The 14,256-nt window shown below is 35.6% G+C and overlaps 1 protein-coding gene across 1 annotated transcript in view; it reads right to left on the bottom strand.

The window, feature by feature from the left end:
• The window catches only part of UNC5D (unc-5 netrin receptor D), a 639,701-nt gene that overhangs the window by 47,362 nt on the left and 578,083 nt on the right, over nt 1-14,256 (bottom strand). Inside the window, 1 exon segment of the mRNA XM_049771507.1 lies at nt 1,285-1,453. Within this exon segment, the coding sequence (XP_049627464.1) occupies nt 1,285-1,453 (169 nt within the window).

Here is a 14,256-nt window from a genome sequence, read left to right as displayed (position 1 = left end):
TTAGGTATCTATGACTGGTTAGAGAAAGCATTAATATAACACCATCTGGAGGTAAAAGATTGTGAGTAGGTTCTGAGAAGGAAAACTAAAGTGGTAAAAATCAAGGCAAAGCAAAACATAAAGGCAAGGAGACAAAAAAAACACACACACACACACAATCCCTTTATAAATAAAACTCAGAAAACATCATGCCTCAGGATATTTGCCTGTTGCAGTAAACTGAGTAAACAGTTGCATGCATTTCAAAGAATATAGAACAGCTTCAAGACTTTGCTGGGCACCGTAAATGTAATCTGTTGCAATAAGAGGGAATTATTTTTCCTACTAACAATACATGCATTTTTTTTAAACTTCTTTTGCTTTAAGCACATCCTGGGAAGTAAGGTCCCTAGGCTAGTTGGAACTGGTCACTGTGCTCCACGGTGATAATTCACTAGCTTTCATGTAAACGAAATCCCTATCATACAGATAAATCAGACATTTTACTTAAAATAATAATTCCACTGCAATCTTTCTTTGAGGAGACTGTCTCCCTTGTCCTTCTCTGATGTATCCACATTTTCTTTTCTTATTTTTCCCTTGTTCTCTTCACTAGGTCAATTTTATGCAGATTTGCAACCTAAGGAAAGTCATTCAGTACTTTTCAATGAATTCATTAATTGACCAAAATATATTTAGTATATATACATATTTACCAAAATATAGTTAGCACCTACTGTATTCCTGAGTATTAAAAGAGAGACTTATTAATCCTGATGATTAAAAAATTAGTGATTTATTTTATAAACATAGCCTATCTGGGCCTTTTCTTTAACTCCACAAATGACATAAATAGCAATGCAAGAGAATAAGATGAGTAAAACTTTTACATACCAAAGATAATATCAGGGCACATGACCATGTGGGTAATATACCAAAAAGATTTAAAAAGTGTCTCATCTTCTCTTGCATCTCTTTCACACTCTCATGGAAAATTACTAGTCAATATCTTTAGGATGTTGAAAATAGGTACTCCAACCCTTTGTAAAATTAGAAATTTATCATTATTTTTTCAACCTGACTCACTATGTTGATAGGGTAAGGCTAAATCTAATCCATTGATGGAACCCAAATCCTGCTTTTAGTTTTATTTGTTAAAACTTTTTATTGACATAACATTCATTTAATAACAATATATAAAATTCAAGTGTACATCATTGCAAATCAGCATCTGGGTATATTGCAATATATCACTACACATAGATTCTAAACCCCAGTTTTTAAAAAGAAGAAAGTTGGTCTCACCTCCCACTTTCCCTGCTGTGTCCTCTTCTTTAAATGGATATTCCAATGCTCAGAACTGACATCTGCACAGTGTGGAATGGTCAAGGCAAAGGGAGTGGTAACAATCATGTCAGGGGGCCCACAGGTGACTTCAGGACTCAGAAGAACCTCACATCCATCTGACTGGAGGCTTTACAATTGAGAGAGGAGAAAAGAGAGAAACATGAAAAGAAGTCAGTATATTGAAAGTCAGTCTAAAAGAAGAACATTCCAGGACTCCCTCCATTCAGAGGGCTGGTTTGGACTAAACCACTTATTCTGAAGGATAAGCACAGGGACAGAATATAGATTCCAAAGTTATGCTTTCACATGCAAGATGGCAAATGTTGGGACCAGCAAGAGAGTGTATGCAGTTGACCTCAATTTAATCCTTGGCATCCAATAAGGTCCCCTGAGCCTACCAGGAGTGATTCCTCACAAACATCTAGGGGTAATCCTGGAACACTACTGGGGATGCAGTCTCTCCCCTAAAATGGCAATTTTTTCCTTAGAAATATAGAGCAGAACAGGAGAAACCAAAAACCTGGTTCATGTGTCAACACCAGCTGTTGATAACATTGTTAATGAATGACAAATTTTCTATTCTTCCAATCAGATTCCTTTCTCCTAACAGCACAGCCTACAAATATTTTTAATGTTAGTACACAATAAAACAAATTATTATGGCAGAAAACAACACTTCAAATCCAGTCAGATTGAGTAGGTCTCTTCTGTATTTGAACATTTTCTTTTTGCTCTACTCAAATATATAGGTTATATAGAGATAGCACAGTAGACAGTTATAAATGTGAATAAATCAAATACATAAATATAGATCTTTCAACTCTTTCCCGGTTTAGATCTAAATTTATATCATTCCACCCAAACACAGTGTTCAGATTTTACTGCACTGTGAAGTTTTTACAGTGGGGATGCAGAATCATGGAAAAGGTAAAAGAAAGTAACATTTAAAAAGAATTGATCTTATTTCACCAAATGCCACCCTCTGTCATTTTTCTTGTTTTTTGTTTTACTATCAATCCCCTCGTATGAGGTGGGTGGCTACAAGACTGTTATTATGAGATCTGTTTATGAGAAGAATCCAATGTTTTAAATTTTTTTTTTACCAATTTCCTGTGTATTTTATAACCTGATTTTTTTTTGCTGGATTTTTACATGTAAGAGGAACACAGTTTCAGAAAATAGTCAATAAAGCAATTTAGGACTCTCAAATGAACTATGCTACATAAAGTGAGGTTATATGCTACATAATTACCTCCACTTTCTCTTGCCTAAGGACATTTAATATGTCATCCCCGGTATTTTTCTTTTTACAAAAGCAACTCTTTGAAGCAGATAAAAAAGAAATGTAGTATCAAAAGTACCATTTTCCCCCATGATTGTATATAAATAAATTTTCTATAAAATTATTTAGCATATTATTAATTTCTTAAGTGCTGGGTATTTTATTTTTTGTAGTAGCTTGCTTTCTCTCAAGTTCCTAATGGTCACATACTCTAGCTCATTACCTATAATTTGCTGCTGTAATAAAAGTCGAGACATATAACTGAGCAGGTGCATCTTATAACTATGTTACCAAAAACAGACCTGAATGTGATTACTCTGTCTCCCCCTCTCACCAAGATGCACTGGAGATCAAAAAATATTTAGGCATCTCATCTCCACATAGGTAAGTGCAATTCAAAGTTGCCACTTCTCTCTGTCTCCTCAAGAAGAGAAGACACAGAAAATCAGTCTGCTTTTACCTTGTAGCAGGGCAGGCAAGTGAGGTGGGCAGGAGTGGGAAAGTAGCATATTGGCAATACCAAATGCTCTATGGATAGCCTGGGACAATATACTAGAGATTTGGGGGAAAAAGAAAAATTCCAGCATGTGCTACAAGCAGCATGAAGAGGCAGGCTGCATGTGGCTGCTTGCCAGTGGCCATTGGAACAGGCTAAGCGCTTTCCCTGTAATTGCTGCTCCATTCATCACAGACAGGAATAGCAGAGATGCTTATGAGTGACCGATGACAAACACTCCTAAAAAGAACTATTTAATTGCTTTCAGAGAATCATCCCCCTTGTTGAACATATTGTTCAAACATATGGGAATTTGGGGAATTATTTAATGCCAAATGAACTGAAATCAGTTAATTAGATGAACTCTCACTCCTGGTGAATAGCAAGACTCCATTTGGTAATAACTTAAATAGCATTAGAAGTCAGAGGCAGTGCCTAGCGAGTCTTTGGCGGTAAAAGGAAAGAGAGCTTTGCATTAAGTAGGCATTGGCCATTTTCATAAGAGCACAGGAAGTAAATCAAGATTTATTTCTAATCCTCCTGCTGTGAAAACTCTGTCTGTGAGTATAGGTCTCTCTCTCTGCAAAAGGAAAAAGAAAGAATTAATCTCTCTATCCCCACAAGATTAATAAAAATTTGCCCTTTATCTCCACCTCCTATTGGGTGGCAATCAGGGAGATTTACAAATACTAATTAAAGCTCCTGACACACCTGTGGAGGCAGGTGTTTACAACAAAAGGTCACAGAGAAGTTAGTCAAAGCACTGGTCACAGAATAACCTGGCATTTCAAACCCAGGCTTCTGTTCTCTGGTATCAGGAGCACTTTATTTCTCAGAGATTTTTTTTGTAATATCACTAGATCTTGTGACATCCTAAAGGAAGGTGAGGGAGGGTGCAGCGCCCCCAAGACTTAGGACCCTGGGGAGAAGGTTCTTTAATTGGGACTAGGCAAAATGAAGAGCTGCAAAGAAAACATGGATGCATCCAGTTTCTTTCTATTGTCAAATTACATGCCAAGGAAATATTAATGCTTTGATGAAAAAAATTACATTTTCCTAACTTTTCTGTGAGTGAGTAATAACTACGACTCAAGAGCAGAGACTTTAGAACCATCATTTGAACCAATTCAGGATTTCACCCATCCTAGCATAGAGGGAAAAGTCTATTGGCATTTTGGCTAGTTGTTCAATGTGGTCTCTTGCCTAAGCATACTTAGGAATTATTATGAGTACAGAAAGATTGAGAAGTTAAGAATCAGGTCTGTAGAATCAAGTGTCTTGTTGAGCAACTGTATGAAAGCATAGCATGAATTCAAATTTCTGCTTATACAGATCATCAAAGGGTTATGGGGATGGGTTGGGGAGCAGTCCCTATTTTTCTGTTTCAAAATCTCTCAACTGAAAATCTACCATAGTAGAAGGTATAAGGGTCAACAGAATTTTTTTTGGTAATCTATAGCTAACATAGTTTATTTTCTAGAAAGGGACTTCAAGAACTGAGAATAGTTACAGAGAATATCTTAAGTAGGTAAAAGGTTGTTCTTAGCTTTCTCTGCTCTTGATTACATTGCCCTCAAAGTTACATCCCTGCTCTGCCTTTTCTTTTTATAAAACCATATGTAGCAGAAGGGTTGTTTTCTCTAAAGGTGATCAATCTCTCCTCTAATTGTTTTGAGAGTAGCTTTCATTTTATTTTATATTTTATCAAGCACCTATGATGTGATAAAAAGTACAGGCTCTTCTTCCTCAACCCTAAACTCTCACATGTCCTAACTTTCTGGGTCTTATCTTTATTAGATCTGTGCTTTGGGGAATGGTTATTTTATTTAAAATATTATTATTCCATAAAAATATGCTTTAATGACATGAGCTGCAGAGAGCTCTTCAGAGAGTGGCAGAGCTGGACAATATAGAAATTTAAAGCATCTTGCAGTGATACTGGTCTCAATATTCTCTCTCTTACTCTTTATGGTTTGTTCTCAATTCAGCAGCCAGAGAATGATCACTTGTTGTTTCCTCTCATGAAATTATATCTGCTACTATGAACTGAAAGCCTTGGCCTTCAAGAAATCTACATGATTAGCTTCCTCAAACTCCCTGGTTCTTTGATCATAAAGTGTGTTCTAATGAGGTTTTCCATCATCATATTTGATCAATGTAATTGTAGCTTTCCCATGACAAAGTCATCTTTGTTTTCCTTTTACTCCATAAAACTTGCCTCCAATTAGCTTGTTACTCATTTTTTTTGGTTTGGTCTTCCAAATGAGGCAGAATTTAAATTCTTTCATGGAAAAGACTTTTTTGGTTTTATCTATTACCCTTTATTATTTAATTATTATTTATTATCCTTATTTAACTTATTAAACAAACAAATAAATATAAATTAAATAAATAAGTTATTTGTTATCAGTGCTTAATCTGTGCCAGTAGTCAGTACTTAAGTGCACTTATTGAAAAGGCTATAGATACAGCTCAAATAGTTTCTATTGTTAAAATATAGAATTTTTGAAACAGAGATTTGTGGTAAATAATTATCATTTAAAGTTATCATATTTTGGTTAGGCAGGGAAAATCTATGAATCTACGCCTGCCCAATGGGGCCTGACTGTGAGAGAATGTGATTGCTGCCTGTATATGTTTGTCTCCTGTCCTGTCTCCTGAATCTCTTGGAAGTGGGCTGAAAAGTGCCCAGAAAATTTGCTCTCCCAGAGGCTTCAGAAGAGCATGGCTGAACGCCACTGCAACGAGAAGAAAAAATCACACTAAGAACTGTGCTGGATCACTGAAGCCTAGAATTTCTCCCTGGACTGTCTTCTCTGCTGTGTGCTCAGGCCTAAGATTTGATCCTGTGTGAGGCTTCATCCACAGATGGCTGTCCTTTCTTGGAGGCAAGTCGACCCACCCAGAAAGGGCGGAGCCAGTGGAGCGTGAACAAGTACATAATTTAGCCATCGAATACCACCACAACACGTAGAAAAACCCACAATACAAGGGTGGCAATGGGTAAATAACGCAGGCCAACATCACACATAGAGAATGAAGATGACAATTCTGATGACCAGAAAACAGCCAACCAACTATTCAATCTCTCAGATAAGGAATTTAGACAAGAAATATGAAAAATGCTCAAAGAACTCAAAGAAACCATTGATCGAGTTGAACAGAACACCAATAAGAACCAAGAAAATATGAAGACAGAAATCACAAAACTCCAAACTAAAATAACAGTCAAATAACAGGCCTGAAAAACTTAGTAAACGAATTGAATGACAAAATGGATAAGCTCTCCAACAGGTTAACAGAACCTGAGAATAGAATTGGTGCTGTGGAAGATGAGATAAATAACAACTCCATACAGTGGGAGAGATTGGAAAAAAAATTTAAAGCAAATGAACAGACAATGGAAAAATTAGTCAAAGAATGTGAACAGATGAAAATAGAAGTCTATGATAAGCTCAACACAACAATTTAAGAATCCTTGGAGTCCCAGAGACCCAGGAAAAAAAATTTCCAGAAAGAATCAACAGTCAAGACATCATTAAAGAGAAACTTCCAGAGTTAAAGAATACATGTGATCAAATCCAGCATGCCTGTAGAGTACCAACAAAAAGAGACCCCAGAAAAAATACCGCAAGACACATCCTAGTCACAATGACACAGATAAAGACAGAATTCCGAAAGCAGCAAGATCAAAAAGGGAAATTACATTCAAGTGAGCATCCTTGAGATTTACAGCAAACCTGTCACCAGAAACACCAAGGCCAAAAAGCAGTGCTGGGACATAGTGACAAAACTTAATGAAATGAATGCTATGCCTAGACTACTATACACAGCAAAACTCACTTTCAGGTTTGATGGAAGAATACATGGTGTCACAGACAAAAAACAGCTCAGAAACTTTACAGACTCAAAACAAGTCTTAAGAAAAAAACTGAAAGACCTAAATTAAGAAAAAACTGACTAAAAGACACACCAAATTTCAAAATAAAGATGGCATTAAATCCCAGGATAATTCTTTTTCTAAATATCAATGGACTAAATACACCAGTTAAGAGACACAAAGTGGCTAAATGAATCAAAAACTTCAATCTGACCTTCTGCTGCCTACAAGAAACGCACATGAGTAGTCAGAACAAACATAGACTCAAAATAAAAGGCTGGAGGAAATTTATCCAAGCAAACAACACTCATAAAAAAGCTGGAGTGGCCATACTAATATCAGATGATGAAAACTTTATACTCAGGAAAGTTGTAAGGGACAAAGATATATATTTTGTATTAATCAAGGGGTATGTACAGCAGGAAATAATCACTATCCTACACATATATGCACCAAATGAGGAACCAGCAAAATATTTAATGCAATTGTTGACAAATCTAAGAAATTATATCAATAACAACACAATAATTGTGGGGGACATCAACATGGCTTTGTCAACAGTGGATAGGTCAACCAGACTGAAACACAACAAGAATATACTAGACCTGAGAAGAGAAATGGAAGAAAGAGGCCTAGTAGATATATATAGGATATTCCACCCCCAGAAACCTGAATACACATTTTTCTCCAATGTACATGGGACATTCTCTAGGATAGACCACATGCTGGCACATAAAACATACCTCCATAATATCAAGAGGAGAGAAATTTTGCAGGATACCTTCGCTGACCACAAGGCTCTGAAATTATATGTGAATTCCAAAGGGACACAGAAGAAACAATTTAACACCTGGAAGTTAAACAGCCTCATACTGAATAACCAGTGGGTCCGAGATGAAATCAAAGATGAAATCAAAACTTTCCTGAAAACAAATGATAATAAAGACACAAACTCTCAGAACTTATGGGACACAGCAAAAGCAGTACTGAGAGGAAAATTTATAGCTTTGCAAACACATATCAGGAAGGTAGAAGGGGACTACCTGAATAGCTTAATGATGCAACTCATAAAATTTGAAAGTGCTCAACAAAAGGATCCAAAAATAGTGAGACAGAAGGAAATAACAAAGCTGAGAGCAGAAATCAACAAAGTGGAAATCCCCCCAAAAAATCCGAAAGATCAATGAAAGCAGAAGTTGGTTCATTGAAAAAAAAAAAACAAGATTGATAGACCACTAGCAAAACTAACAAAGAGAGAGAGATAAACTTGATAACTCGTATTAGGAATGAAAAGGAGAGATCACTACTGATATGGCAGATATTCAAAGGGTAATCAGAAACTACTTTGAGAAACTCTATGACACTAAAACTGAGAACCTGGAAGAAACGGATAAATTCTTGGAATCTTATAATATTCATGGTTGAATGAAGAGGATGTAGCATATCTAAACACCCCCATCACTAATGATGAAATTAAAATGGCAATTACATGTCTGCCCAAAAACAAAAGCCCAGGCCAGATAGATACACTAATGAATTCTTTCAAACCTTTCAAGAGGAACTACTACCAATCCTGGCAAGACTATCATGGAATCGAAAAAAAAAAAAAAAACGGAAACACTTTTAAATAGCTTTTATGAAGCCAACGTCACCTTGATACCTAAACCAGACAAAGATGCTACGAAAAAAAAATTACAGACAAATATCACTGATGAATGCAGATGAAAAGATCCTCAACAAAATCCTGGTAACTAGGATTCAATGCCTCAGTAAGAAGATCATCCACTATGATCAAGTAGTGTTTATCAAAGGAATGCACGGATGGTTTAACATTCGTAACTCTATCAACATAATACACAATATCAACAACAAGAAAAATAAAAATCACATGATCATATCAATAGATGCAGAGAAAGCATTTGATAAGGTCCAACATCCATTCTTGATCAAAACTCTCAGCATGATGTGAATGAACGGAACCTTTCTCAATATAGTTAAGGACATCTACCACAAGCCAGTGGCAAATATTATCTTCAATGGAGAAAAACTAAATTCTGGCACAAGACAAGGCATTCCTCTCTCACCACTCCTATTCAAACATAGCACTGAAGTACTTGCTATAGCAATTAGGCAAGGAAAAGGTATCAAGGGAATCCAGATAGGAAAGAAAGAAATCAAACTCTCGCTATTTGCAGATGACATGATACTCTACTTAGAAAACCCTAAAGACTCTACCAAAAAGCTTCTAGAAACAATAGACTCATATAGCAAGGTGGCAGGCTACAAAATTAACACACACAAAAAATGGCCTTTCTATACACCAATAGTAATGAGGAAGAAATGGACATTAAGAAAACAACCCCATTCACAATAGTGCCACACAAACTCAAATATCTTGGAATCAACTTGACTAAAAATGTGAAGGACCTAAACAAAGAAAACTATAATACTCTGCTCCAAGAAATAAGAGAGACACGTGGAAATGGAAAAATATACCCTGCTCATGGATTGGCAGGATTAACATAATCAAAATGGCAATACTCCCCAAAGCATTGTACAGATTTAATGTGATCCCTCTAAAGATACCCATGACATTCTTCAAAGAAGTGGATCAGGCACTTTTGAAATTTATTTGGAACAATAAACACCCTAGAATAGCTGAAGCAATCATTTGGAAAAAGAATATGGGAGGAATTACTTTCCCCAATTTTAAACTTTACTACAAAGCAATAGCCATCAAAACAGCATGGTATTGGAATAAAGACAGGCCCTCAGATCAGTGAAATAGATTTGAATACTCAGAGAAAATTCCCCAGACATACAATCACCTAATTTTTGATAAAGGAGCAAAAAATCCTAAATGAAGAAAAGAAAGCCTCTTCAATAAGTGGTGTTGGCACAACTGGCTAGACACTTGCAAAAAATTGAACTTAGACCACCAGCTAACATCATGTACGAAGGTAAAATCCAAATGGATTAAAGACCTCAATATCAGACCCAAAACCATAAGATATATAGAAAAACACATAGGCAAAACACTCCAGGACATTGAGACTACAGGCATCTTCAAGGAGGAAACTGCACTCTCCAAGCAAGTGAAAGCAGAGATTAACAGATGGGAATATATTAAGCTGAGAAGCTTCTGTACCTCAAAGGAAATAGCGCCCAGGATACAAGAGCACCCACTGACTGGGAGAAACTATTCACCCAATACCTATCAGATAAGGGGCTAATCTCCAAAATGTACAAGACACTGACAGAACTTTACAAGTAAAAACATTTAATTCCATCAAAAAATAGGGAGAAGAAATGGACTCTTTGACAAAGAAGAAATACAAATGGCCAAAAGACACATGAAAAAATGCTCCACATCACTAATCATCAGGGAGATGCAAATCAAAACAACTATGAGGTACCACCTCACACCACAGAGATTGGCACACATCACAAAGGATGAGAACAAACAGTGTTGGCAGGGATATGGAGAGAAAGGAACTCATATCCACTGTTGGTGAGAATGTCATCTAGTTCAACCTTCATGGAAAGCGATATGGAGATTCCTCCAAGAACTAGAAATAGAGCTCCCATATGATCCAGCTATACCACTTCTAGGAATATACTCTAGGAACACATAAATACAATACAAAATCCCCTTCCTTACACCTATATTCATTGCAGCACTATTTACCATAACAAGAATATGGAAACAACCAAGATGCCCTTCAACAGACGAATGGCTAAAGAAACTGTGGTATATATACACAATGGAATATTATGCAGACATCAGGAGAGATGAAATTTTCCTATACATGGGTCTACATGGAATCTAGTATGCTGAGTGAAATAAGTCAGAGAGAGAGAGAGAAAGATGCAGAATGGTCTCACTCCTCTATGGGTTTTAAGAAAAAATGAAAGACATTCTTGCAATAATATTTTTCAGACACAAAAGAGAAATGAACTGGAGGTTACAGCTCACCTCATGAAGCTCCCCACAAAGAGTGATGAGTTTAGTTAGAGAAATAACTACATTTTGAACTATCCTAATAATGAGAATGTATGAGGGAAATAGAAATTCTGTCTAGAGTACAGGCAGGAGTTGGGTGGGGAGGAGCGAGATTTAGGACATTGGTGATGGGAATGTTGCACTGGTGATGGGTGGTGTTCTTTACATGACTGAAACCCAAACACAATCATGTATGTAATCAAGGTGTTTAAATAAAATATTTTAAAAAAGCACCACAGAAATAAAGACAACAACCAACCAATAACCACAGTCCCAAGATAAAAACAAAACAAAGCACAAACAAACAAATAAAACAAGAACAAAACCAAGCAACAACAACAATAAAAGTTATCATATTTTATTAAAATAAAATATAAAGTTACAGAGAATGAATAAATAAATACATAGGAAAAAATCTTCCATAGCTTAGAAAAGCCAACTAACAAATACAGAAAATTTATCATTTGACCAACAGTTATAATAATACTTGGTTCAGCCAAAAAATTATAAATGAAACCTAACCTAGCTACCAAAATTCTGAAGAATAGAACGTGTTTATATTGTTTTAATTTATCTACCACAATGTACTTTATTTTCCTGTATATAAGATCACTGGGCGTATAAGATGACCAATATTTTTTTTGTTAAAACATAGGTTATGGGCTATATTCACAGTATAAGACTACCTCTCTTTTAACACACACCAAATGGAAATTAAAAATGTAAATTTGATTTAAATATGGAAATTTTAATTAAAATGTTTATGTCATGCATGTACTTAGCTAGAAAACTGTCACTTATAAACATAGGCTATTTGTCATCAAACATGTCTACATTGAGAGCAAGAAGAGGGCTCCTCTAAGAGCAGCTGGCTGGGGTGTACTGATTTATAGGATAGCTAGAGGGAGACAGAGCGCCTCCTCTGTGTCCCATCAAAACAGAACAGAGGGATGCCAGTGGTCAAAGTGGGGGCGGATCACTGGTTCCTGAAGCTGAAATAAGTTTCAGAATGCCGTATACCTGCGAATAAGACAACTCCCGACTTCTAAGAAGTTGTTCATGGGTTAAAAAGTAATTTTATATACCGAAAATGCAGTAGATATTAATTTTAACGGGAAAATACTGTTTTGCTGTGAAAGTTTTGACATACACTTCTTCATTCAAGTTATCAAAATTAATACTGTGAGTAATGGAATGAATTGTCCAAATATACATCATGATGTAGTACAGAGAAAAGAATTTAGCATCATGTCTAATATCACATCTAAAAATAAATACTGAATCTAAATCAAATGAAAGCTCAGCTATGGTATAGTTAACACTGAAAAGTAACTGATAAGCATCCCTTCTCCCCCCAAAATATATTTTATGCTACTGGCATAAAATATAAGACAGATTCAGGAATTGTTGCTGATTAAAGAAGACTTAAGATAATAGAATGGCATCATCAGAGTTGGATCTTCTTTTGCTGTAAAGAACATTATTCAGTTATAGGTGTTACATGAATAAAGCCTTATATTTGAAATTAAATAAATAATAAATGAATCAATGAAGGAATGAAGATAAGGTGTCAAGAAAATAATCCTGGAATTTGCACAATAAAAAACAGCAGGGTACTGATAAACACAAAGAAGAGTGGGGTCTACATGTACATTTACATGTACAGATGTGTGATAGATCATATAACAGAAGTGAGGAAAATCTAGTTCAAACCTCACCATGTAACTGACATTTATCAGAACCTTCCTGCACACCAGTGCTAAGAGAAATTCATGCTGGGGAACATCTGCCAGGAAGTAGCACTGCTACCATGCAGGTCAATAGAGGATGTAGCCTCACAGAGTTTGTATTTGCTCTTAATATGAATCTAGAATTGCAATGTATCATGCTCTTCAAGCAAAACTACCAGCTCCATATTTTGTGATGAGATTTTCATTGTTATTATCTGCCATGCTGTGCTTGAAAATTATTGTTTCCTCATTTTATCCTTATGGTCTATATTACAAATTAATGTTGGTTTGATCACCTTTACCTAGAGTAGCAGTCAGGAATGCAGGCAGGAGAGTAATGATAGTTTTACTATGCCAGGCCCTGGATCAATATATAATTAAATCATATTTTAATGGAATAGACATAAAAGGAGAAAAATGGAAGCTGTATTTAGTAGTCTTAAAATTAGCGTTCAGATGGCAAGGCAATTAAACAATAAAATAATAATAAATAATAAAATAATAAAAACATATTTTAGACTAGTATGCCTTAATTCCCATATCAACCCCTATAAACTGGTTCTGGGTGCTAATATTGCTATGGATGAAAATCAAGGTTTGTGATTTATTACTTCGGTTGCTTTTGTTTAACCTTGGGAAGATTACTGACTCTTTATAGTGGTAACTAGAGATGTCAGGAAATGGGCTGAAATTCTAATGAAGATCCTGAAGACATGAATCTTATAGACCTGGCTAGGCTTATAGGACACCCCAGTCAATCTCAATTAATATGATATGGCATTAGTGTTATATATACTTTAAAAAAGTAACATTTGGAGTGGGTGAATAGATGGTGAAGAACAGAATAGAGAAAAAGACTAACATCAAATAGAATCTTATTATAATCTTTTATATAATTATTATAAATTCTTATTCCTTTTTTATCTTTAAGTAGTTCTAAATGGATATTATTTATTATTTCTTAAACATTTTCATAAAATTATATTTCTGAACATCATTAAAATTAGTCTGGTCTTCCTAGGATATTTGAGTAACTTGTTCAGTTTATTTGTCCTTCCATGGAAGATAGCCCTGTTCTAACATTTGAGAAAAGTATCATATTTTTTAGAAAATATCTCAAGAACTTCATGCAGTGGTGGCTTGGTCCTCTGACAAATATTGCAGAGTAGGCAAATAGAATGTGGATTCTGGTCAAATTTTAAAGACTCAAAATAAAGGTGACTGCTTGAAAATTCAATTGCATAGAGACTGATCTTACATTTCCTTTCTATGGGTACGTTTTAATAAGCAAGCAAGGATGTTTGGTTCAGGGGGTTGATCATCAGTGACTGGAAGTAATGCTATAGTTCACCCAGCTATTATATTCCATTAGTTGGGGCGGGGAAAAGAACAGTTAGAATAGTGGATTACAAAAAGCAATGAGAGCAATTCACTGAAGATAAAAGCATATGATTCTGTTATTAAAGGGTGTAAAGATCTGGGTCACCCACATGGTATTATCTGAAATAGGATCATAAGAAGAAAGAAGGCACAAGGAGG

Source organism: Suncus etruscus, chromosome 4 (genome assembly GCF_024139225.1).
Source record: "Suncus etruscus isolate mSunEtr1 chromosome 4, mSunEtr1.pri.cur, whole genome shotgun sequence".
NCBI lineage: Eukaryota > Metazoa > Chordata > Mammalia > Eulipotyphla > Soricidae > Suncus > Suncus etruscus.
Note: the sequence above shows the minus strand (reverse complement) of the source record. Positions and strands in the feature narration are given on the sequence as shown.